General features: G+C 55.7%; 2 protein-coding genes and 1 pseudogene across 6 annotated transcripts in view; 2 read left to right on the forward strand and 1 right to left on the reverse strand.

The window, feature by feature from the left end:
- The window catches only part of LRRC8A (leucine rich repeat containing 8 VRAC subunit A), a 29,348-nt gene extending 27,308 nt beyond the window's left edge, over positions 1-2,040 (forward strand). For all 3 annotated transcript variants that reach the window (XM_047768612.1, XM_047768610.1, XM_047768611.1), the window contains exon 4: positions 177-2,040. In XM_047768612.1, the coding sequence (XP_047624568.1) occupies positions 177-452 (276 nt within the window). In that variant the 3' untranslated portion in view covers positions 453-2,040. The remainder of the gene's footprint in view (positions 1-176) is intronic.
- A 596-nt stretch (positions 2,041-2,636) lies between these two features.
- On the forward strand, positions 2,637-17,880 carry PHYHD1 (phytanoyl-CoA dioxygenase domain containing 1). Of its 3 annotated transcripts, none has more exons than XM_047768621.1 (12): positions 2,637-2,654; positions 5,959-6,083; positions 7,969-8,127; positions 10,846-10,921; positions 11,022-11,069; positions 12,664-12,719; positions 12,800-12,862; positions 13,511-13,532; positions 15,466-15,594; positions 15,681-15,797; positions 17,267-17,393; positions 17,503-17,880. In XM_047768621.1, the coding sequence occupies exons 2-12, from the start codon at positions 6,051-6,053 to the stop codon at positions 17,546-17,548; spliced, it is 876 nt and encodes a 291-aa protein (XP_047624577.1). In that variant the 5' UTR covers positions 2,637-2,654; positions 5,959-6,050; the 3' UTR covers positions 17,549-17,880. The 3 variants fall into 3 exon arrangements, with proteins under 3 accessions (XP_047624577.1, XP_047624579.1, XP_047624576.1); XM_047768623.1 differs by lacking the exon at positions 2,637-2,654 and adding an exon at positions 4,389-4,864 and having other exon boundaries at positions 10,846-10,903; XM_047768620.1 differs by lacking the exon at positions 2,637-2,654 and adding an exon at positions 4,390-4,864.
- Positions 14,415-14,503, reverse strand: LOC125121809 (uncharacterized; annotated as a pseudogene).
- Positions 17,881-20,334: the final 2,454 nt, after the last annotated feature.

Genomic DNA, 20,334 nt, shown 5'->3' on the forward strand with positions numbered 1-20,334 from the left:
TGCAGAGCTGAGACCTGAAGTCCAGAGGGAAGTTAGCCAGACTTGGCACCTGGAGTCCGGGGTAGCTGAAATGGGCATCCGAGAAGGTGGCACTGGTGGCGGTGGGGGGCAGCCAGAGGCCGAGGCCCAGGCTGGCGCTGCCCCTGCCTCACTCAGCTCTCTGCTCCTTTCTCCAGATCGAGGCGCTGCCACCGGAGCTCTTCCAGTGCCGGAAGCTGCGGGCCCTGCACCTGGGCAACAACGTGCTGCAGTCGCTGCCCTCGCGGGTGGGCGAGCTGACCAGCCTGACCCAGATCGAGCTGCGGGGCAACCGGCTGGAGTGCCTGCCCGTGGAGCTGGGCGAGTGCCCCCTGCTCAAGCGCAGCGGCCTGGTGGTGGAGGAGGACCTGTTCAACACTCTGCCCCCTGAGGTGAAGGAGCGGCTCTGGAGGGCCGACAAGGAGCAGGCCTGAGCGTGGGCAGCGGGCGGGTGCCCAGCAGCGGGACCTCGGGGGAGGCCTCGGGCCCAGGAGCCCCGGGACAACCAGGCCTGCCCCTTGGCTGGGGCAGGAGCCTGGGCTGGACTGAGCTGGGCCGAGAGCGGACACGGCCCCTGAGGGGCTGGCCCCTTCTCCCTCTGGACACTCGTGCCCCCAGGGCAGGCGCCTGCGGGGAAGATCAGAGACTGTAGTCCGTCCCCAGCACAGTATTTGGACAATCAGGCCCCAGAGGCCGAGCCGATGCCAGAGGTCCAGGGACCCCGACTCAGTTCTCGGTATTTATTTTCTCCCCGCTCCACCCGCGATAACTTATACATTCCCGAGAAAGTTCTGCTCCGAGGGGCAGGGTTCGAGGAAGGGTGGGCTGCGTTTCCCTTTTCCTTTTTTTGGGTGATGCTGCCAGCATTTAGTGCCCATCCAGACTTGGCAGAGCGGTCCAGGGTGAGCCAGCTGGGGCACGTCGCCACAGAGGTGGCAGGCTGGGCTCTGGTGGCCCAGCCCGTGGGACAGCAGGCCACCCAGCGGAAAGGCCAGGCCTGGGGTTTGCCTCGCCAGTTTAGATTTTTTTTTTTAAGCAAAAAAAAAAAAAAAATTTTTTTTTAAAGCCTTGAATATCGATGGTTTGGGTATTAAAAAGAAAAAACTTAAAAAAAAAAAGGACACTAAAGGCCAGTGAGTTGGGGTCTCAGGGCGGGACAGCAGTTCCCCTTGAGCGGAGCAGCAGGACATTGAACCGTTTCCTTCCCCCCGGGGTCACGGGCTGCAGGATGTCTTCCGAATCTGGGGACCTTGGTCCAGGAGTCTGTTCCTCTCCCCGCCCAGGGCCGGGGTTCTTTTGTTTTGTTTTGTTTTCGGTGTCTTGTTTTCTTCCTCCTCCGTGCATCTTGGCAGGCTCGCACTTCTGTGGCCGTCGGCCAAGGGGAATGTTCGGGAGCTGCCAGGAAGGGAGGAGGCTCAGGCTGGCTAATCCCCGGATGAACGGTGCTCCATCGTCCCCGTCCCTCGTCCTCCGTGTCACAGTGTTCAGGAGCCCAGAGGAGCCACCTCACCGGAACTCTGCTTTCCCTCGTGTGGCATGTGTCTCCCCAGGGCCACGCCTCACCTCAGCTGCCGACGACGTCTGCCCGGTCACCACCTGACTCTGCAGAACAGACACTTGGAGGCAGGGTTGTGGGGCGGGCGGGGTGGGGGGAGTCGCCGCTGGGGGCAGGGGCAGGCTCCCCAGATTCTGGTTCCAGTTTCTGTCCCAGGCGCCTGGCGCACGCAGCCCACCCAGCGCCTGGTGGCAGGAAGCCAGCCCACTTCCGATCAGTCACCGGGGTCCCCGACCTTAGAAGGGTCCCCGCCCAGATCAGTCACTCGGACACTAAGGCTCGTTTTAGCGTCTCTCGTCTTCACGATTATGTCCGTTTGTCCATTTGTGTTTTCCGCGTCGTGTCATCAGATGTAACCCTCAGAAATAACGCACACTAGCCTCTGACAACCATGAAGCCATCCGTTACACGTGGGTCTGAACTTGTAGACTCGGTTCAACTATCAAATAAATCTATATCAGAAAGTAGCCTCTGGAGGTCCGCGTGGCACGGGGAGGCCTTCCCCCGGCTCTGAGGCCCGCTCGATCCCGTGGACTAGTGTGTGGAGGGACGTTTATCGGGCGCCTGCTTGTCCTCCTCCCCCGAGAGGCGTCTCCTCCTCAGAAGCAGCCCCTGGATGCAGCCGCATATGCCATGGGCCCCCCTGGGGTGGACTTGGGTGGGAGGGAGGGGCGGGCATGGACGGGAGCCAGTGGCCTCAGGTCCCTGTCCCAGCTCAGTCACCCCTGTGTGAAGCTGGGTGGGTGCCGACCCCCGCGCCCTCCATGTGCCCACCTGTGCAGAAGCATTGCTGCTCTGCCCTCGTTGGTCCCTGGCATTCCCACAGCAGGGCTGAGCATCACTGTGCCTGCCCGACTCAGCTCCCAGCCCCTTTGGGCTGGGGGTGCTGAAGGTGCCCTGGCGTGCTGAAGGTGCCCTGGCGTCCAGGGCAGCGGCTCAGGGAGGTGAGCAGAGGTGCCGTCAGATCCTCGCGCTGCCATTTATTTGATGCAGGGCCTCAGGTTCCTCATTTATAAAATCAGGATGGCCTCGGCAACCTCGCAGGGTGTTTCTGAGACTCAGCTTCGTGAGACTGTTGCTGGTGGGTGCAGTTTGCAGCAGAAGGCCTGACTCCCAGTAGTAAATGATCTGTCTTCCTCCCAGACCAGTGAGGCTTGTGTTGGGCCCACATGGGCCCTGGGGCAAGGGTGTTTGGGTGAAGAAAAAAGGTATCGTGTCTGACCTTGGCCTTAACTGTGAGGCCTTGGCTGCTTCTTGGACACCTCTGTCCTTCCTCCCTACCGGGGACTTTGACCCTGCCAGGTGACCTCAAGACTGAGTCCAGAGTCCCTCCCTCTTCTGCCTCTGTCATGGGCTTTCTGACTGGGAGGCCGAGCAGTTGGGCCGAGACCCCTCCTGTGTCTTAAGCGTCGCGGTCTCCCTCTGCTCTCCGGCCAGGTGCCCCCACCAGTGCCCACGGCCCCACCCCAGCCTTGGGGTGGTCCAGGGCCTGATCTGGAGCTGGTTAACTTTAGGGAAAAACCAGCACCCACCCACTTCCCAAAGCCTGATCGGAATGAATGAGCAAATCCAGCCCCTCCTTTCCTTCCCCAGACTCAGGGCTCTCCATGCCACTTAAAGGCCAGTGGTGGCCTTTTCTCTCATTATAACAGCAGTTTGGAAAACTGGAGACGTTCAAACAATAAGAATACCCTCACATTCCACCCAGAACAGCTCCTGCTAATACTTGGTGAACAGTCTGGGCACTTTTTTTTTTTTTCTTTGTTTCTTTTTAGGGCTGCACCTGTAGAATATGGAGGTTCCCAGGCTAGGGGTTGAATTGAAGCTGTAGCTGCCGGCCTACACCACAGCCACAGCAACACAGGATCCGACCTACACCGTGGCTCCACAGCAACACCAGATCCTTAACCCGTTGAGCCAGGCCAGGGATGGAACCCGCATCCTTATGGATCCTAGTCGTGTTTGTTACTACTGAGCCATGTTGGGAACTCCTGTGGACACTTTCCAAGTGCACAGAAGGTACTTCTGTTATCCCCAAACTACAGACGGGGAAGCAGGGCCCAGATGTAAAGCCCGGCTGCCTCACGTGGGGGTTCCCCAGGAGTTGCTGGCCCAGCGCTGGGGATGTTGGAAAGATGTTACCGGCATCTGGGTTCTTGTTCATGCAGCTGAAGCGTGAACTTTGCAAATACACAGGCAGCAAGCAAGCAAAGTCTTTATTGTAGGAAAACAAACAGCTCCCAGGACAGCTGGGAGGGGGGAGAAGAGCCCCACTGTCTATGGTCTTACAGGGGATTTTATTCCTTAAAGATGTGGGGGGGACCAACATGGGGTCCCGAAAGATCTGGTCTTCTGCCATTGGCCTTGCCCAGTTCAGTCCTTGTCCAATAGGAGTCTTAGGGGTGGAGATGTCCCGTAAGTCCTATGGTGTCTTTGCCCTTCTCTTCCCGTAGCCTGAGTCACAGGGGCCTAGAGGCTAAGGTACACTCCCTGTAGGAAACAAGGCCTGTGGGGATGTTACTCCCTGGAGCCCTTAAGCTGCAAATGTTAATCAATAGACATATCAAAGAATGCATCCAGGAGTTCCCTTGTGGCGCAATGGTTAACGAATCTGACTAGGAACCATGAGGTTGCAGATTCGATCCCTTGCCTCACTCAGTGGGTTAATAAGGATCCGGCGTTGCCATGAGCTGTGGTGTAGGTCGCAGACACGGCTCAGATCCCGCGTTCTGTGGCTCTGGCGTAGGCCTGCGGCTACAGCTCCAATTAGACCCCTAGCCTGGGAATCTCCATATGTTTCGGGTGTGGCCCTAGGAAAGGCAAAAAGACAAAAAAAAAAAGTGCATCCAAGTCCAGGCTCCTGCACTGACTACCTGCGTGATTATTCTGCCTCACTTGGGGACCCTCACTGTGCTCCTGGCACAGGTCAGTTGTCCCTCTGTGGGGCGATTGCATCCGAAGGGGCCCAGACAGCTGGGAACGCTCCCTGGAGGGAGCCGAGTCTTGGCTGTGTTTCCCCCAAGAGTTCTGTCTCCCGCCCACCTTCCTCACCCAGCCTGTCCCCTGGGAGCCCCGCACCCCCCAGCCTGGGAAGCTGGGACCAAGCAAGCAGTGCGGTGGCCCAGAAGACACAACTTGATTCAGGGCCAAGGCCATGTCCCCACACTTGCTCCCGAGACACTGTGTCCCTTGGCCATTCAGAAGCATCATTTCAAGGAAGGACTGTGGCTGGTTTTCAGAAGCTCCGGCCAGAATGGCTCCGTCAGCGGCTGAGCAGGGCGGCCTGGAAGGGTGGGTGTGCTGACGGCCAGCCTCGCTGAGACACTGTCTCGGGCCTGGGGGTGGGGAGCAGGGACCTCAGCTGCCTTCTCCCCCATCCTGGAGACTCGGGCCCCCACCCTCTAACCCCTTCCTCTTTCTAAGATCCCTCTTCTGCTCCATCATCCTCTCAAGACCCCGAGAATTTCAGGCGATCAGAGCTGGGGGGTGGGGCAGATAGTCCCCTGAGTCCCTCTTTTTTTTCCTTTTTTTTAGAGCCGCAGTGCAGCATACGGAAGTTCCCAGGCTAGAGGTCAGCTATGCCCCAACCACAGCCACAGCCACACCAGATCCAAGCCACGTCTACAACCTACACCACAGCTCACAGCAACACTGGATCCTTTCACCCACTGAGTGAGGCCGGGGACTGAACTCGCATCCTCGTGGATGCTAGTCAGGGTTCTTAACCCTCTGAGCCACAATGGGAACTCCCCCAGGCCCTCTTCCGCCTTTGGGATGCAAAGCTACCGCAGAGCCCCCCTCCCCCACCCCTGCTTCCCAGCCCACCCAGACCTTGGTGCTGAAGGCTGGGCCACCCTGCAGCATGTGGAGCTCCTGGATCAGGGATCAGGTCTGAGCCGAAGTTGCAACCTACACTGACCTACACTGACATTGTGCAAGCCCTGGGAACTCTGATCCTGTTGGGTCATGTCGGAGCTCCCGGGCACTTTCTAATTGTGCTTGGGGCCCAGAGGGGGGCAGGCACTGGTCAGAGGTCACAGTTAGTGGTGGGACCTGGGCTCAAATGTCCTCCTGTCTGCTCAGACGTTCCTGGAACACAGCCTCTGGGCCCCTGGGGAACAGCTGGCCGGGGAGACGTTTCTGGAAAGAAACTAGAAGGGGGCATTTAGACACCACACAGTAGATGGGAAATGGCTGATCCTGGATTAGCTGGGGTGGGGGGGATGGATCCAGGGTGTGGGGCTGGGGCGGAGGCCAGGGCAGCCCCACCCAAGGACAGTGGGTTGTCTCTGGTGGAGGGAAGGGGAGGGGTTGAGGTGGGATTGGGTCTTGTCTGGGCTGGGAAGGGTTAAGCCCTCCCCGGCTCTCTCTCCTCTCTCTCCCAGGCCGCTCTCCCCTCCTGACCTTTCTCCTCTCCAGCCGGCCGGCCTTGGGCTCAGCACCCTGAGCCACCCGAGCAGCACCCTGCTAGGTTCTCATGGCCAACCTGAGCCCCTCGCAGCTCCAGAAGGTAGGGGCCTGGCGGAAGGGGGGGGTGGTGACAATCTGTTGGGAGGGGGGAGCCTGGCACCTAGAGTAAGTCTCCTGGGAAGTCCACCCCACCCCCTTACATTTTTTCAGAAGAGGAAACCGAAGCCCAGTGTGGTCCCTTTACAGCCCCGATCCCCTAGCTTCCACACACTCAGCCAGGGACCCTCCAAGGCCACAGCACCTGGGTGGGGTGGCACTGAGTGTGTGATGAAACCAGAGCAAAACACAGTGTCTTAGCGGCGGTGAGAGTGGGGGGTGCGGGTAACACAACCTTGGTCAGTCCGGGAAGGGGCAGGGCTGGCGAGGGACAGACCCGCCCATCCTACCCCCATTCCCCCCCCCCCCCCACCCCTCACCCCCACCCTAGCCGGGTGGCCGAGGCATTCAGCCTCGAGAAAGGCTAACCCGTGGGAATTAGAGCGAGGAAACTTAAAAAAACATGACCCGTGTTTGTCCCTGATGGCAAGAAAAAAGCCCCAGAAAAGCTCAAAAAGAGAAAATTTACCTTCCTATGCTGAGGCAATGTTTTGGTATTCAGCCCTTGAGTCTAAACATTTATCACGGTGTCACCCGAGCTGCCACCCGTGGGCTGCTGTAAGTGTTACAGAGGAGACCCCCCGGGCTCCGCCTCTGACGCCCTGAGGGTCCGAGAGGGGAAAGCACTTGCCTGAATTCTCAGAAATTAGGATACTAATTTGCATTTAGCATTTCTCTTTTTCTTTTTTCTTTCTTTTTTTCTTTTGTCTTTTTAGGGCTGTACCCACTGCATATGGAGGTTCCCAAATTAGGGGTCGAATTAGAGCTACAGCTGCCAGACTATACTGCAGCCCCAGCCGAGCGGGATCCGAGCTGCATCTGCCACCTGCATCACAGCTCACGGCAATGTTGGATCCTTAACCCACTGAGCGAGGCCAGGGATTGAACCCGCATCCTCATGGATAGTAGTCAGTTTCGTTACCACTGCGCCATGATGGGAACTCCTGGCATTTTTTTCTTTATCTCACAATCTGTCTGGAACATAGTCCCATCTCAGTAAATATTTTTCTATCAGCTGTGTTGTGTTCCGGGTTAGATAAACATAACTTTGTTGACCTTTGTTGTGATAAATTTCCTGGCGTGATGGTTTGTCTGATGTGCATCTCCTCCCCCAGACTGTAAGTGCTGGGAGGCAGGCTCATTACGGAATCTCCAGCTCTTCAAACCATGCGTGGGAGTTCCCATGTGGTACAGTGGGTTAAGGATCTGGTGTTGTCACTGCAGCATCTTGGGTGGCTGCTGTGCATTTGATCCTGGCCCAGGAGCTTTTGTATGCCGTGGGCGCAGCCAAACCAAAGAACACAAACAAACAAGGAGTTCCCATTGTGGCTCATGAGGTTCAGAACCCGAACAGTGTCCTTGAGGATGTGGGTTCCATCGCTGGCCTTGATCAGTGGCTTAAGGATCCCGAGTTGCCACAAGCTGAAGTGTAGGTCACAGATGTGGCTCAAGTCCTCCATTGCTGTGGCTTTGGTGTAGCAGCTGCAGCTCTGATTTCAACCCCTAGCCCGGGAACTTCCATATGCCCTGGAAAAAAGAAAAAAGAAAAAACAAACAACCCCCCCAACCCATGTGTGGTGCAGGGTAGATGGCAATATTACTTGAGCAAATGAATGAGGTCGACCCAAACCCACTGGTGGACACCTCCCCTCCCACCTCATTCAAGCAGCCAACATTGATTTCTCTTCACTGGGCACTAGACAGCTCAGCTGATGAACAGGACCATTGGTCTGTGTTCTCGGGGCTTTGGGTTGGGGGAGAGGTTGAGTCAGTCCCCGTCGAGAGCGTTGGAGGGCAGGGGGATGCCTGAGTCTCCTTTTTGCCTGCAGTTCCAGGAGGATGGATTCCTGGTGCTGGAAGGATTCTTGTCTGAAGCCGAGTGTGTGGCCATGCAGCAGAGGATTGGCGAGCTTGTGGCCGAGATGGATGTCCCTCGCCACTGCCGCACGGAATTTTCCACCCAGGAGGAGGAGCAGCTGCGAGCCCAGGTGGGTGCCTGGAGCAGGTGACGATGGCCTTTGGTTTTTGATGGGCAGCTGCTCAGCTGGAACAGCAGCCTGGAAAAGGAGGGTCCCAAGGCCCACAGCTTCATTCTGATAGGGAATCAGGGCCCTAGCTTTCCCGTGGGCCGGGCTCCAGGCTAAATGTCTTAAAGGCATATTTCCTTCATTCCCTGTTATGAATCTGTAAGTCAGCATCATGTGCCCATTTGACAGGTGGGGCAACTGAGACTTAGCTCACCTGCCCCGAACTACATGCTTCGTGACTGAGAGTCAGAATTTGAACCCGGGTGGGGCTGATATCAAGTTCCTGCTGTCCCTGCTCTGCTGTGCTTAGAAATTTTCCTGCCCCAAAAGGCAGAGTGAGCCAGGTGGTTCGGATGAGGCCCACCTGGTGAGTCATCCTCCCATGAGACAGGAAGTCTGTTCCCCTCGTGACCAGATAGGACTCAGTAAAGCCTGAGATGGGTAAGTTGAGACCCAGGAGTTCTCCCACATAGTTCTCTTAACCTTTCATTGTTTACATTTATGAGCCTGCCCAGTGGTGGGACTTCCAAAGCCTGCTGTGGTGCAGGCTCAGTCATTGGGCTCAGTCTTACCCATAGCGAGGAGCTTCTGCCATCTGGTGGCCATAGAGGGAATTGCAATGAGTGGAAGGCGTGCAAAGCAGACTGGGGGCTTCCATAGGAGAAAGGGTTACTTACCGAATGAGTTTCCTCCAAACGGTTGGTTTCATTTGGCGGCACGGATATTCAGTAAACCCTTGACAGTCACTACTGATGTTGTGAAAGACTTTGGAATGGGTATTAAAAGAAAAAAGATCGGCAGGTGTCCTGTCTCGCTCTCCCTTCTGGCTTACTTTCACCTTTCATTGTCTTTGAGTTATTTGATGACTGTGAGTTCTGCAGAACTGATAAAAACTCACGTGATACTTTACCCGTCCATAGAAATGGGTATGAACTGGATTTGGCAGGATGCAATTATTGCCCTTGTGGCTAGATCTGTTTTGCGTCTATGTGTAAATTCACTTTAGTGTTTCTTATTGCCCGTATCTGTGTGATTCTTGGAATTCTCCTCTGAACATAATTCCCTTATGAATTACTGTGTTAAGCAGAGTCTTTGGCAGTCATTATCTTTCAATTATGCTTCCCAGACTTTTGTGTGTGTGTGTGTGTCCTTTTAGGGCTGCACCCATGGCATATGGAGGTTCCCAGGCTAGGGGTTGAATTGGAGCTGTAGCTGCTGGCCTACACGACAGCCACAGCAATGCCAGATCCGAGCTGTGTCTGTGACCTATACCACAGCTCATGGCAATGCTGGATCCTTAACCCACTGGGTGAAGCCAGGGATCAAAACTGCATCCTCATGGATGCCAGTCAGATTCGTTTCCACGAGCCATGACAGGAACTCCTCTCACTCTCATTTTAGTGCAAAGGAGCTAAGAATGTTGAGAACACTTAGTTTTCAGTGGAAAGGCTTTGAAAGGGCCAGATGGATCATGGAGTTGAGCCACGCAGGCACCTGTGAGAGCAGGGTTGAGCCGGTGAGGGAGGAGTGGGGTTGTACCAAGGCTTGAAACCCAGGTAGGGGCATGGGTGCCACTCATGTCACCATGAAGGAAGATACATATACATGGTGGTTCAGGGTGGCTAAAGTCACAAGGGAAACAAGGGGTATCTCCCTGGAGCATTGTATCGTATGATGCTGAGAAATTTAAAACATGGGCGTTCCCGTCATGGCGCAGCAGAAACGAATCCGACTAGGAACGATGAGGTTGCGGGTTCCATCCCTGGCCTGGCTTAGTGGGTTAAGGGTCTGGTGTTGCTGTGAGCTGTGATGTAGGTCCCAGAGGCGATTCAGATTCCGCATTGCTGTGGCTGTGGTGCAGGCCGAAGCTACAGCTTTGATTTGACCCTTTGTGTGGCTGTTTCCATATGCCACAAGTGTGGCCCTAAAAAAAAAAAGCAAAAAGATTCAGCCTCTCCCTGAAACCTCCAACAATCCAGGGGAAGTCAGTTCTATTATTATTATTCCCCTTTTACAGATGAGGAAACCGAGGCTTTGAGAGGTAAAACAAATGGCCCAAGGCTACTGGGAACCAGGCCTGTTTGACCTAGCACCTGTGTCTCCTGCCATATTGAGCATGAGTCATGGGTTTATGAAAAAATTTCCAAGCGGGAGTTCCTGCTGTGGCACAGCAGGTTGAGGATCCGGCATCACTGCAGCTGCAGCTTGGATTCCATCCCTGGCTGGGGAGCTGCCATAGGCTGTGAGTACAGCCAAAAAAAACCTTTCTAAGAAATTCCATGCTTGTATTTTCTAGCTCTGCTTTTTTTTTTTTTTCTTCTTTTGGCTGCACCCAGGTATATGGAGTTCCCCAGCCCCAGATCAGAGCTGAGCCACAGTTGTGACCTAAGCCACAGTTGTGGCAATGCCGGATCTTTAACCCACTGTGCCGGGCCGGGGGTGGAACCTGCGTTCCAGTGCTCCCAAGACACCACTGATCCTGTTGCGCCACAGCAGGGACTCCGTTTCTGGCTTTTCTTCTGGGCGCTTGGGTTTGCCAGTCACTGTGCTGCAGCGGACAGGTTTGGGAAGCGCCAGTGGTGTGGGGTGGGATGCATCTGAAACCTCTTCCCTCTCCGCCAGGCCCACCTCTGACCCTGTGACACACTCTCAGTACCCCCCGTTGCCCCCTCTCCACAGGGCAGCACAGACTACTTCCTGAGCAGCGGCGACAAGATCCGATTCTTCTTTGAGAAAGGTGTCTTTGATGAGAAAGGTTTGGAGCTGGGCCCTAGAGGTGGGCGGTTCTGAGGCCAGATGCCCTCAAGAGGCTGGACTCCAGCTCTTTCTGCCTTTACCTGTCCCTTGTGCCACAGGCAATTTCCTGGTCCCTCCGGAGAAAGCCATCAACAAAGTCGGCCATGGTAAGCGGGAGCTTGGGGGACACTGAGGTCTGAAGAGTTTGAGGGAACAGTAAGTTAGTGGCCCATCAAATGGCATTTCTGGGTGCAGGCCCCCCCACAGCCCTGCTCTTCTGCATCTTCTGATGCCAGTCCCATGGCCCTGCCATCACGGCACTGGGAAGAGGGGTCCACCTGAGCCCCCCATGCAGACACAGACCCCTTAGCTGTCCACTGCCCAGCCTGGGGATGACCCCGGCCCCAAGCATGTGGGATCTCTGGGTCCCTCTAAGAGCACCTCACATGTGGACACGGTCCCTGTTCTGAGACCCCCCCCAAACTAAGCTAAGAAACCACCCTCCTTTTTGTCAGGCTCATGCATTAAAATTTACTTTGTGGACTGTTCTTTTATTTATTTATTTATTTTTTGCCAGGGCATATAGCACCTTGATGTGGGATCTCACTTCCCAGACCAGGGCTTGAACCCACATTGAAGCAGTGAGAGCACTAAATCCTAACCACTAGACCACCAGGGAACTCCCACAAAGTTGTTTTTTTTTTTTTTGTTTTTTTTTTTTGCTTTTTAGGGACGCACCCGTGGTGTATGGAGGTTCCCAGGCTAAGGGTCCAATTGGAGCTACAGCTGGCAGCCTCCACCATAGCCACAGCAATACCAGAGCCTTAACCCACTGAGGGAGGCCAGGGATCCAACCCACAACTTTATGGTTCCTAGTCAGATTTGTTTCTGCTGTGCCACAACAGAACCCCTGAAGACTGCATTTTAAATTTGAAGTTAGTTCACAGTAGCTTTGTTTATTTACAAATTGTGGTAACATGCTTATAAAATTTACCGCCGTTTCACCACCTCAAAGTGCACAATTCAGGGGCATTTAATACGTTCAGCCCTCATTCTGTCGTGATACTGACAGCTGCAAATAATGAGAAGCGTGGCTCTTCTGTGCCCGGCCCCGGGCTGAGGTTGCACACGCATTAGCCCATGGAGGCCTGCGGCAGCCCGGGAAGCTGGGCCCTTCTTTTAGTCCCATTGTACAGAGGAGGAAACTAAGGCGCAGGAGAGAAATGGGTGCTCACAGTCCTGCAGAGTAAGCAGCGGTACCTAGATTGCCACCAGGTGATGGGCCCCTTTGTCTCTGCAGGGTGGGCAGTCAGGGCTAGAAGGTCAAGAACAAGGTCATGATGGAGTTCCTGTTGTGGCTCAGTGGTAAAGTACCCAACTAGGATCCATGAGGATGCAGGTTCGATCCCTGGTCTCGCTCAGGGGGTTAAGGATCTGGCATTGCTGTGGCTGTGGCGTAAGCTGGCAGCTGCAGCTCCAATTTGACCCTTGGCCTGGGAACTTCCACGTGCCACGGGTTTGATCGTAAAAAGACAAACACACACACACATACACACACACACACACACACACACACAGAATAAGGCCATGGGTAGGGGAAAGTATCTGTGGGCCCACACCTCGGTTATAAGTAAGCAGGAAGCTCAGCGCGTGTGGAATAGTGGAGTATGGGAAAGCGTGGCCTGATCCTGGGTGCCAGGCCTGGACGTGGGAGGGTTGTGGGGCTGCTGGGCACCATTGTCGGCCCACCTCTGTCCGCAGCTTTGCACGCCCATGACCCTGTCTTCAGGTGCATCACTCACTCGCCCAAGGTGCAGGTGAGCAGAGGGCTGGGAGAGGGCGGGCGCCCCGACATGAGCATGGGCGGGCCGGCAGCGTGACCTCTGCCCCCTTGCAGGCCTTGGCCAGGAGTCTGGGCCTCCAGATGCCCGTGGTGGTGCAGAGCATGTATATCTTTAAGGTGAGCTCCTCTGCTTTCCGGGCCTCAGTTTACCCCTCCGTCAAAAGGGCTGAGTGCATATACCAAGCCTCCCCATACAAGCTGCTCCCCTGAGGCATGATTAAGTTGGTGGGAGAACATATAAAATCAGCCTCCTCTGGTTAGCATGCTGCGCACTTAGCAGGGGCTCAGTTAATATTTGGGGGCAGAAGGGAAGGGGGGTGGATACCTGCTGTGGGCGTGGCCAAAAACAAAACAAGAAGGGAAGGGGACCTGAGGACCGCTTCCTTCCTTCCCTGGCTGTTGAAATGCTCTGCTCCCAGTGTCCAAGGCCCAGCTCAGTGCCACCTCCTCCAGGAAGCCTTCCAGCTCCCTTGGAAGAGAGGACCCATCCCTGACCTTAGAGCCCAGAAGCTGGCCTGGGCCCCAGCCTCTCCTGCTGCTCTCACCTGTGCCTTGTGTTTGGCACGTGTGTGGGCAGACCAGGAACTCAGTCTGTAGCCCTTCTGGGCCTGGCACACAGTCGGTGCTCCAGAGCTGGGTGCTGATGCGGAATCCCCAGGGATGGACACTGTGGCTGGGGAAGAACATCCCACTCAGACAACTCGGGGTGGCCCCTGCCCCTCCCCATGCTCCCCCACCTTACCCGGCCCCCCCCTTCTCTTGCAGCAACCTCACTTTGGTGGCGAAGGTGAGCTGAGCACAGGCTGGGGACAGGGCCCCGCTGAGAGATCTGGGACTTGGGGTTGGTCAGGGCTCCAGAGGGAGGGAAGGTGCCTGCCAAGATGTCCCCAGGCAGGGCCTGTTCCTTCTCGAAAGTGCGGACTGGGGGCCGTGCCGGAACCCTTGCACTGGTTCCTGAACCAGCAGCAACTCCTTGCTGGTTAAAAATACAGATTCCTGGGCACCATTCTCTGAGATCTTGAGTCAGGAAGGGTGGCAAGGGCCTGGGAATCTGTGTGTATGTGTTTCTTTTTTTTTTCTTTTTTGTTTTTAGGGTTGCACCTGAGGCATGTGGAGGTTCCCAGGCTAGGGGTCAAATTGGAGCTGTAGCTGCTGGTCTACACCACAGCCATAGCAACACCAGATCTGAGCTGCATCTGTGACCTACACCACAGCTCACGGCAAGGCCAGATCCTTAACCCACTGAGCGAGGCCAGGGATTGAACTTGAATTCTTGTGAATACTAGTTGAATTCATTTCCACTGCACCACAACTCCCTTTTTTTTTTTTGGCTGCACCCGCAGCATGTGAAAGCTCCCAGGGCAGGGATTGAACCCATGCCACAGCAGTGACCTGAACCACTGCAGTGACAATGCCTGCAGCACCCCAAGGGAACTCCTGGGAATCTGTGTTTTAACAAGTTCTCTGGAGGAGACTGAACAGAGAAGCTGCTGGTCTGATCACTGGGCACACAGATGCCCTTCCACTGGATGTCATGATCTGCTTCTCTCAAATACCTCCAGTGACAGGAGGCTCACTCCCTGCAGGCAGCTCTTCCTTTCCGCTCGAGAGCCCAGGTTGGCCCCTTGTGAGGCCCCTCCCCCCCACCATTCAGGCCAAGCACCGTCTCCTGAATGGGTTCCTTTGGCCATTCCTCCTCCACGGAAATCTTTAGTAAAAGGCGAAAGATTTATGTGCTCTGAAGAGAAACCAGAGTATTGGCCATTCCTCTTCCAAATGTTTTGGAGTCCCCACCTTGGTCTGGATTGTCAAAGTCCCTCTTAAAGTCTGGTGCTCGGAGAACACACGGTTTCCCAGGAAGGAATGAGGCGAGACCGGCAGCCCTTGTGGTTGTGACACACTCAGGTCCCCTGTCCAGGGCTCCCCCATCCTGCTTGCGCCCCAGCCTCATGCAGGCGGCGTTTCAATGTGCATGTTTGATCTGCCTCCTCCTTTGCCCCAACTTCCCAGTCCATGACATGCGGAAGTTCCTGGGCCAGGGATGGAACCCACGCCATAGCAGTGACAATGCGGGATCCTTAACCACAAGGCTACCAGGGAACTCCTCAGCTTCCCAGTCTTACACCACTGAATCATCTGGTGGCCAGAGATACTCTCTGGTTAAGGATGGTGGCTCGAGTTCCGTGGCTGGATTTAAACAATAGCAGCTGAAGTTCCTGCTGTGGCTCAGTGGGTTAAGAACCTGACATAGTGTCTGTGAGGATGTGGGTTCAATCCCTAGCCTCACTCAGTGGGTTAAGGATCTGGCATTGCTGCAAGCTACGGCATAGGTTGCTCTGGCTGTGGCGTAAGCCAGCAGCTGCAGCTCTGATTCTACCCCAGTCTGGGAACTTCCATATGCTGCAAGTGTGGCTGTTAAAAAAAAAATTAAATGATAGCAGCTGCTCTTTTAGGCAGCAATTACCACGTCGGGCCCTGTACTAAGCACTTTGTATATATCATCTCACAAAATCTTCCAGCAACCCCTTGGGGTGAGCTTATCATCGGGCGGTTTATGGTTTAGAAAACCGAAGCTTTGAACGGTGAATCTTTTGCCCAGAGAGGTGTTGAGATTCTCACTGCTCAGAGGAAGGCTGGGCCTGGGGGACCCTGAGAAGTGAGTCAAAATGAGGCCAGGGTAGGTGGGGCCGGGCTCCTTATGCCCAGGTGGGCGGCTGCAGTCTCACCTCACCAGGACGCCTCCTTCCTGTACACGGAGCCCCTGGGCCGGGTGCTGGGCGTGTGGATGGCGCTGGAGGATGCCACGCTGGAGAACGGCTGCCTCTGGTTCATCCCCGGCTCCCACACAGGTGAGGACACCTGCCCACTCATCTCCCCCTCCTCTAGAGAAGGACCCGATAAAAAGAGAGGCTAACGGCTCCATCTTGGCCCACAGGTGGGGTGTCGAGAAGGATGGTCCGGGCCCCTGCTGGCTCGGCCCCGGGCACCAGCTTCTTTGGGTCTGAGCCAGCTCGGGATAACAACCTCTTTGTGCCCGCACCAGTGCGGAGAGGTAGGGGGGCGTCCCTGGCGGTGCCCAGGGGCCTGTGCTTGCTCAGCCACCCAGCTCACCCTCGGGCTGGGAAGTCACAGAGGAGGGAGGATCGGGCGGGGTGGGGATGGGGGGTCTGGAAGCTGCGGGGTCGACAGCAGGGTCTCCTGGCTTAGGCTAGAATCCAGACCCTGCCACTTCCAGGCTACCTCTTTGGGAAACCAACTGAAACTGAACCTGAGACTTAGTTTCCCCAAATGCAAAGTAGAGAAGCCAGTGAGATGACAGGTAAAGTGGCGCACAAGCGCTCACAGATGCTGGCCGTCAGCACATCCTTCCTTTTATGTATGTATGTATGTATGTATTTAGTTTGCTTTTTAGGGCCGCACCCACAGCGTGTGGAGGTTCCCAGGCTAGGGGTCGAATAGGAGCTGTAGCTGCCAGCCTACAGCACAGCCACAGCAATGCAGGATCCTTACCCCACTGAGTGAGGCCAGGGATTGAACCTGCCTCCTCAAGGATTCTAGTTGGGTTCATTACCGCTGTGCCACCTTGGGAACGCTCTTTTTATATTTTTTAAGTAATTTTTTTTTTTTTTTTTGGTAAGTTCCCAGGCCAGAGATCAAAACTATACCACAGCAGTGAGCGGTGTCCCAAGCCGTGGTGGTGGCAACCCTGGATGATCCACCAGGGAACTCCAGCATGATGTTCCTTTTTATTTATTTTTAGTTTCTTTCTTTTTTGGCCTCCCCATGACATATGGAGTTCCCAGGCCAGGAATCAGATCTGAGCTGCCGTTGTGACTTGTGCTGCAGTTGCGGCAACGCTGGAGTTTTTAAATTTTTTATTGTCTTTTTAGGGCCGCACCTGCGGTATATGGAGGTTCCCAGGTTAGGAGTCAGATCAGAGCTATAGCTACACCAGAGCCACAGCAACATGGGATCCAAGCCATGTCTGCGACCTACACCACAGCTCAAGCAATGCCGGATCCTTAACCCACTGAGCGAGGCCAGGGATGGAACCCACATCCTCATGGATCCTAGTCGGGTTTGTTAACCACTGAGCCATGACGGGAATCCCAACACTGGAGCCTTTAACCCACTGTACTGGGTGGGGGATTGAACCTGTGACCTGGTGCTGCAGAGATGCTGCCAATCCTGTTGTACCACAGCGGGAACTCCCACCCTTCAGAACGGGGAACCTGGGCCCCAACTCCACATTCATGGGCAATGCCCCAGCTGGCTGGCATAGGACAGAGAGCTTCTCCCTGGGTCTGCCAACACCATGGAAGGGGATGGTCCTGCTGAGGCCTGCCAGGGACACAGAAGGGACTTGATCCCAGGGCAACCCCTGTCCAACAGCACAGCCTCCGATGCTGGGGCAGGCTGCAGGCCCCCGAGCTTACAGGGTACAGGCCACATTCGGGGCTGGAGGGAGGAGGAATGTCACTTGCTGCCCCGAGTGCTCTGCTGACACAGTGTCCCTGCCAGGGGCCCTCGTCCTAATCCACGGAGAAGTGGTGCACAAAAGCGAGCAGAACCTCTCCGACCGCTCTCGCCAGGTCTACACGTTCCACCTCATGGACGCCGCTGGCACCGTGTGGAGCCCGGAGAACTGGTAGGAGGTGACAGGGGTGTGTGTGTGCCCCAGACAGTCTCCCGTAGAGGACCTGCAGGCTGGCAGCACTGCCGCGGGCACCTCAAGGTCATCTCCCCGTCCCCTGCAGGCTCCAGCCCACAGCCGAGCTGCCCTTTCCCCCGCTGTACACCTAAAGCCTCTCAGGGCAGGGCCGCTGCCCCCTCCCGGGTGAAGCCAGGGGCCACCAGCAACAACGCCTCGCCTGCCCGCCTGGCTGTGGAGGGGAAGCCGCACCTCTCGTCCTGGGCTTTCCTTCTGCCTGTGTCTGAAGAGCCTGAGCCAAGTGCCTTTCCTGAGGTCTCTGTCTCTGCCTCTCCTGGCCCAACACAGCCTCCCCTGGAGGCAGCCTGTCGGCCAGGAAAGGGTTCTGGCTGCTTCTCTGCCGGCTTCTCGTGGCTCTCCCCTCTCAGATGGAACTGCTGCTCATGACCGTGCAAGACGGGAATAAAAACAACTTCCAAATGCAGCATCTCGATCCTTCTTTCCCGAGCAGCCTTGCTCTCAGGATGAGAACCCTGCTGAACGGCACCCCAGCTACCCCAGCCCTGCCTGGCGAGGTTAGCGTGATATTAATAAAAGTGGCACCTAGGGGGCATTCGGGGTGCCAAGGGCTTTTCATGCTTTATCTCACTGCATCCTCACCCCTTTGAGGCAGGTGCTGGTCACACGTGAAGGAGCTGACACACGGGAAGGTTAGGTGACCCGCCTAGGTCCCCTGGCTGTACAGGGGTTTGGCAAGGTCAGCCGGATATAGAGCTTGTGGCTTCTGACCTCTACAATGGGGTGGGGAGGGAAGACCCAGGCATTCTGGTCCTGGCTGTGTGACACACTGGCTTTCCGGCCTCAGGCCAAGCCTTTCTCTCTGGGCTCCTTCGCCACCTGCATGGTCAAGGGGCCAGATCAGGGCCTCCACCGGCCTCCTCTCTCCTGCTCAGGCACCTGGCAGACACCCAGACCTGCAGGAACAACTACCAAATCCAAAACCTGCTTGGCCAGGGTCTGGCCCAGAGGTTGCAAACTGGGGGTCATCAGCCGATTTTATGATGCAAAAGCGTTTTGTCTGGGCCTCAGCCTTAAAAACAAAACCACAACCTTTTTAAAACTGAGCTTTCGCCCCCAAATCTAGGTTTCTAAGCTTTCTTGAACAAACAGATCAATAATATGGAGTTCCCGTCGTGGCGCAGTGGTTAACGAATCCGACTAGGAACCATGAGGTTGCGGGTTCGGTCCCTGCCCTTGCTCAGTGGGTTAACGATCCGGCGTTGCCGTGAGCTGTGGTGTAGGTTGCAGACGCGGCTTGGATCCCGCGTTGCTGTGGCTCTGGCGTGGGCCGGTGGCTACAGCTCCGATTCAACCCCTAGCCTGGGAACCTCCATATGCTGCGGGAGCGGCCCAAGAAATAGCAACAACAACAACAATAACAACAACAACAAAGACAAAAATAAAATAAAATAATAGCCCAGGGCCTGTGGTCTAGCCTAAGTGACAACTGGCTGGAGCTGCCTCCTTATAGGCACACGTGCCCTGCGTGTCTCTTCCCTTCATTGCATTACCTGCCTGGCCTCAGCGGCTTATGAAGCTATGACCTTGATTTCCAGCCCCCATCAAATAAGTGGACAAACCGAGGCCACCAGGGGAGTCAGTGGGGCAAGGCCAGCGCTCGTCCCTGCCATGTCACTGCCTCCTTCAGCAAGCAGAGTGGGGAGCCTGAGCCAAGGGACCAGTTTGTTAAGTCTCCTTTGAGCCTCCAAGGAGCATCTCAGTACTTTGCTCTGGAGGAAAGGGTTGGCACTGATACCCAGGCAGAAGCACTAGCTCCCAGAGCACAGCTCCTGGTTTCTAGCCTTAGTGGGCCAAAGTTCTCACCTCTTCCTGCTCGGCCCCTCCCTGTTGGGGTAGTGAGAAGCAAGGAGAATCTTGTCCAGTCTTGAGAAACCAGCTATTGCCATCTTCTCAGGGATGGCAAATGTTCATCTGTTTGGCAAAGGTCTGAGTTCCTGCTACGTGCCAGGCTGTGCTGGGCCTGGGGGCATGTGGTGGGGAACCAGGCAGAGGCTGGACTCTGCCCTCACAGGCTGGAGTGTGCCCCCCTCCCCTGCAGAGTGATTCTAGACTCTCAGGAAACTTCACCAGCCCCCTTGGCTCTGATTTTTTTTTTTTTTTTTTGGTCCTTTTAGGGCCACATCGTGGCACATGGAAGTTCCCAGTCTAGGGATCGAATCAGTGCCACAGCTGCTGGCCTACGCCACAGTCACAGCAGTGCCAGACCCAAGCCACATCTGCGACCTACACCACAGCTCACGGCCACACTGAATCCTTAACTCAATGAGTGAAGCCAGGAATTGAACCCGAGTCCTCATGGATACTAGTTGGGTTTGTTACCCCTGAGCCACAACAGGAACACCCTGACTTCTTGCCAGGAGACGAGACAAATAAAAGTGTGGACATGACTGTGAGAAGTCTTAGGAGGGAGTCCCTGACAAGGACCCTGTGCTGTCTAGCCTGCCCTTCGTCAGCCCCACTCAGCCAGGCAGCAGAGACCTTGAGACCGGGTGGCTGCTGGCTGAATTGGGTAGTCGGCCCAGGATGGAATCCTCTTCCTCCAGCCTCTCTGGGGATGCTGCAGGCCAATCCCACCTCTCCCCGTCACCTCTTCCCACCCCAAGCGGGAGAAACCACACACGCTTGGCTATTTTCCTCCCAGACTCCGCTCCCCGTGAAACCAAGGGAGCAGGGTCACTCTGTTTCCACATGCACCCCACGTAACCCTTTGGTTTGCCTGGTTTTTTGAGATGAGAACTGGCTTTGGGTAACAATGACAACTTTCCTCACTTACATGACACCTTGACACATGTGTGGGCCCAGGGCTGGACACGTGTCATCTCACGACACCCCATGAAGTGCAGGCTCTTCTTAATCC

The sequence above is a fragment of the Phacochoerus africanus genome, chromosome 2 (genome assembly GCF_016906955.1).
Source record: "Phacochoerus africanus isolate WHEZ1 chromosome 2, ROS_Pafr_v1, whole genome shotgun sequence".
Lineage (NCBI taxonomy): Eukaryota > Metazoa > Chordata > Mammalia > Artiodactyla > Suidae > Phacochoerus > Phacochoerus africanus.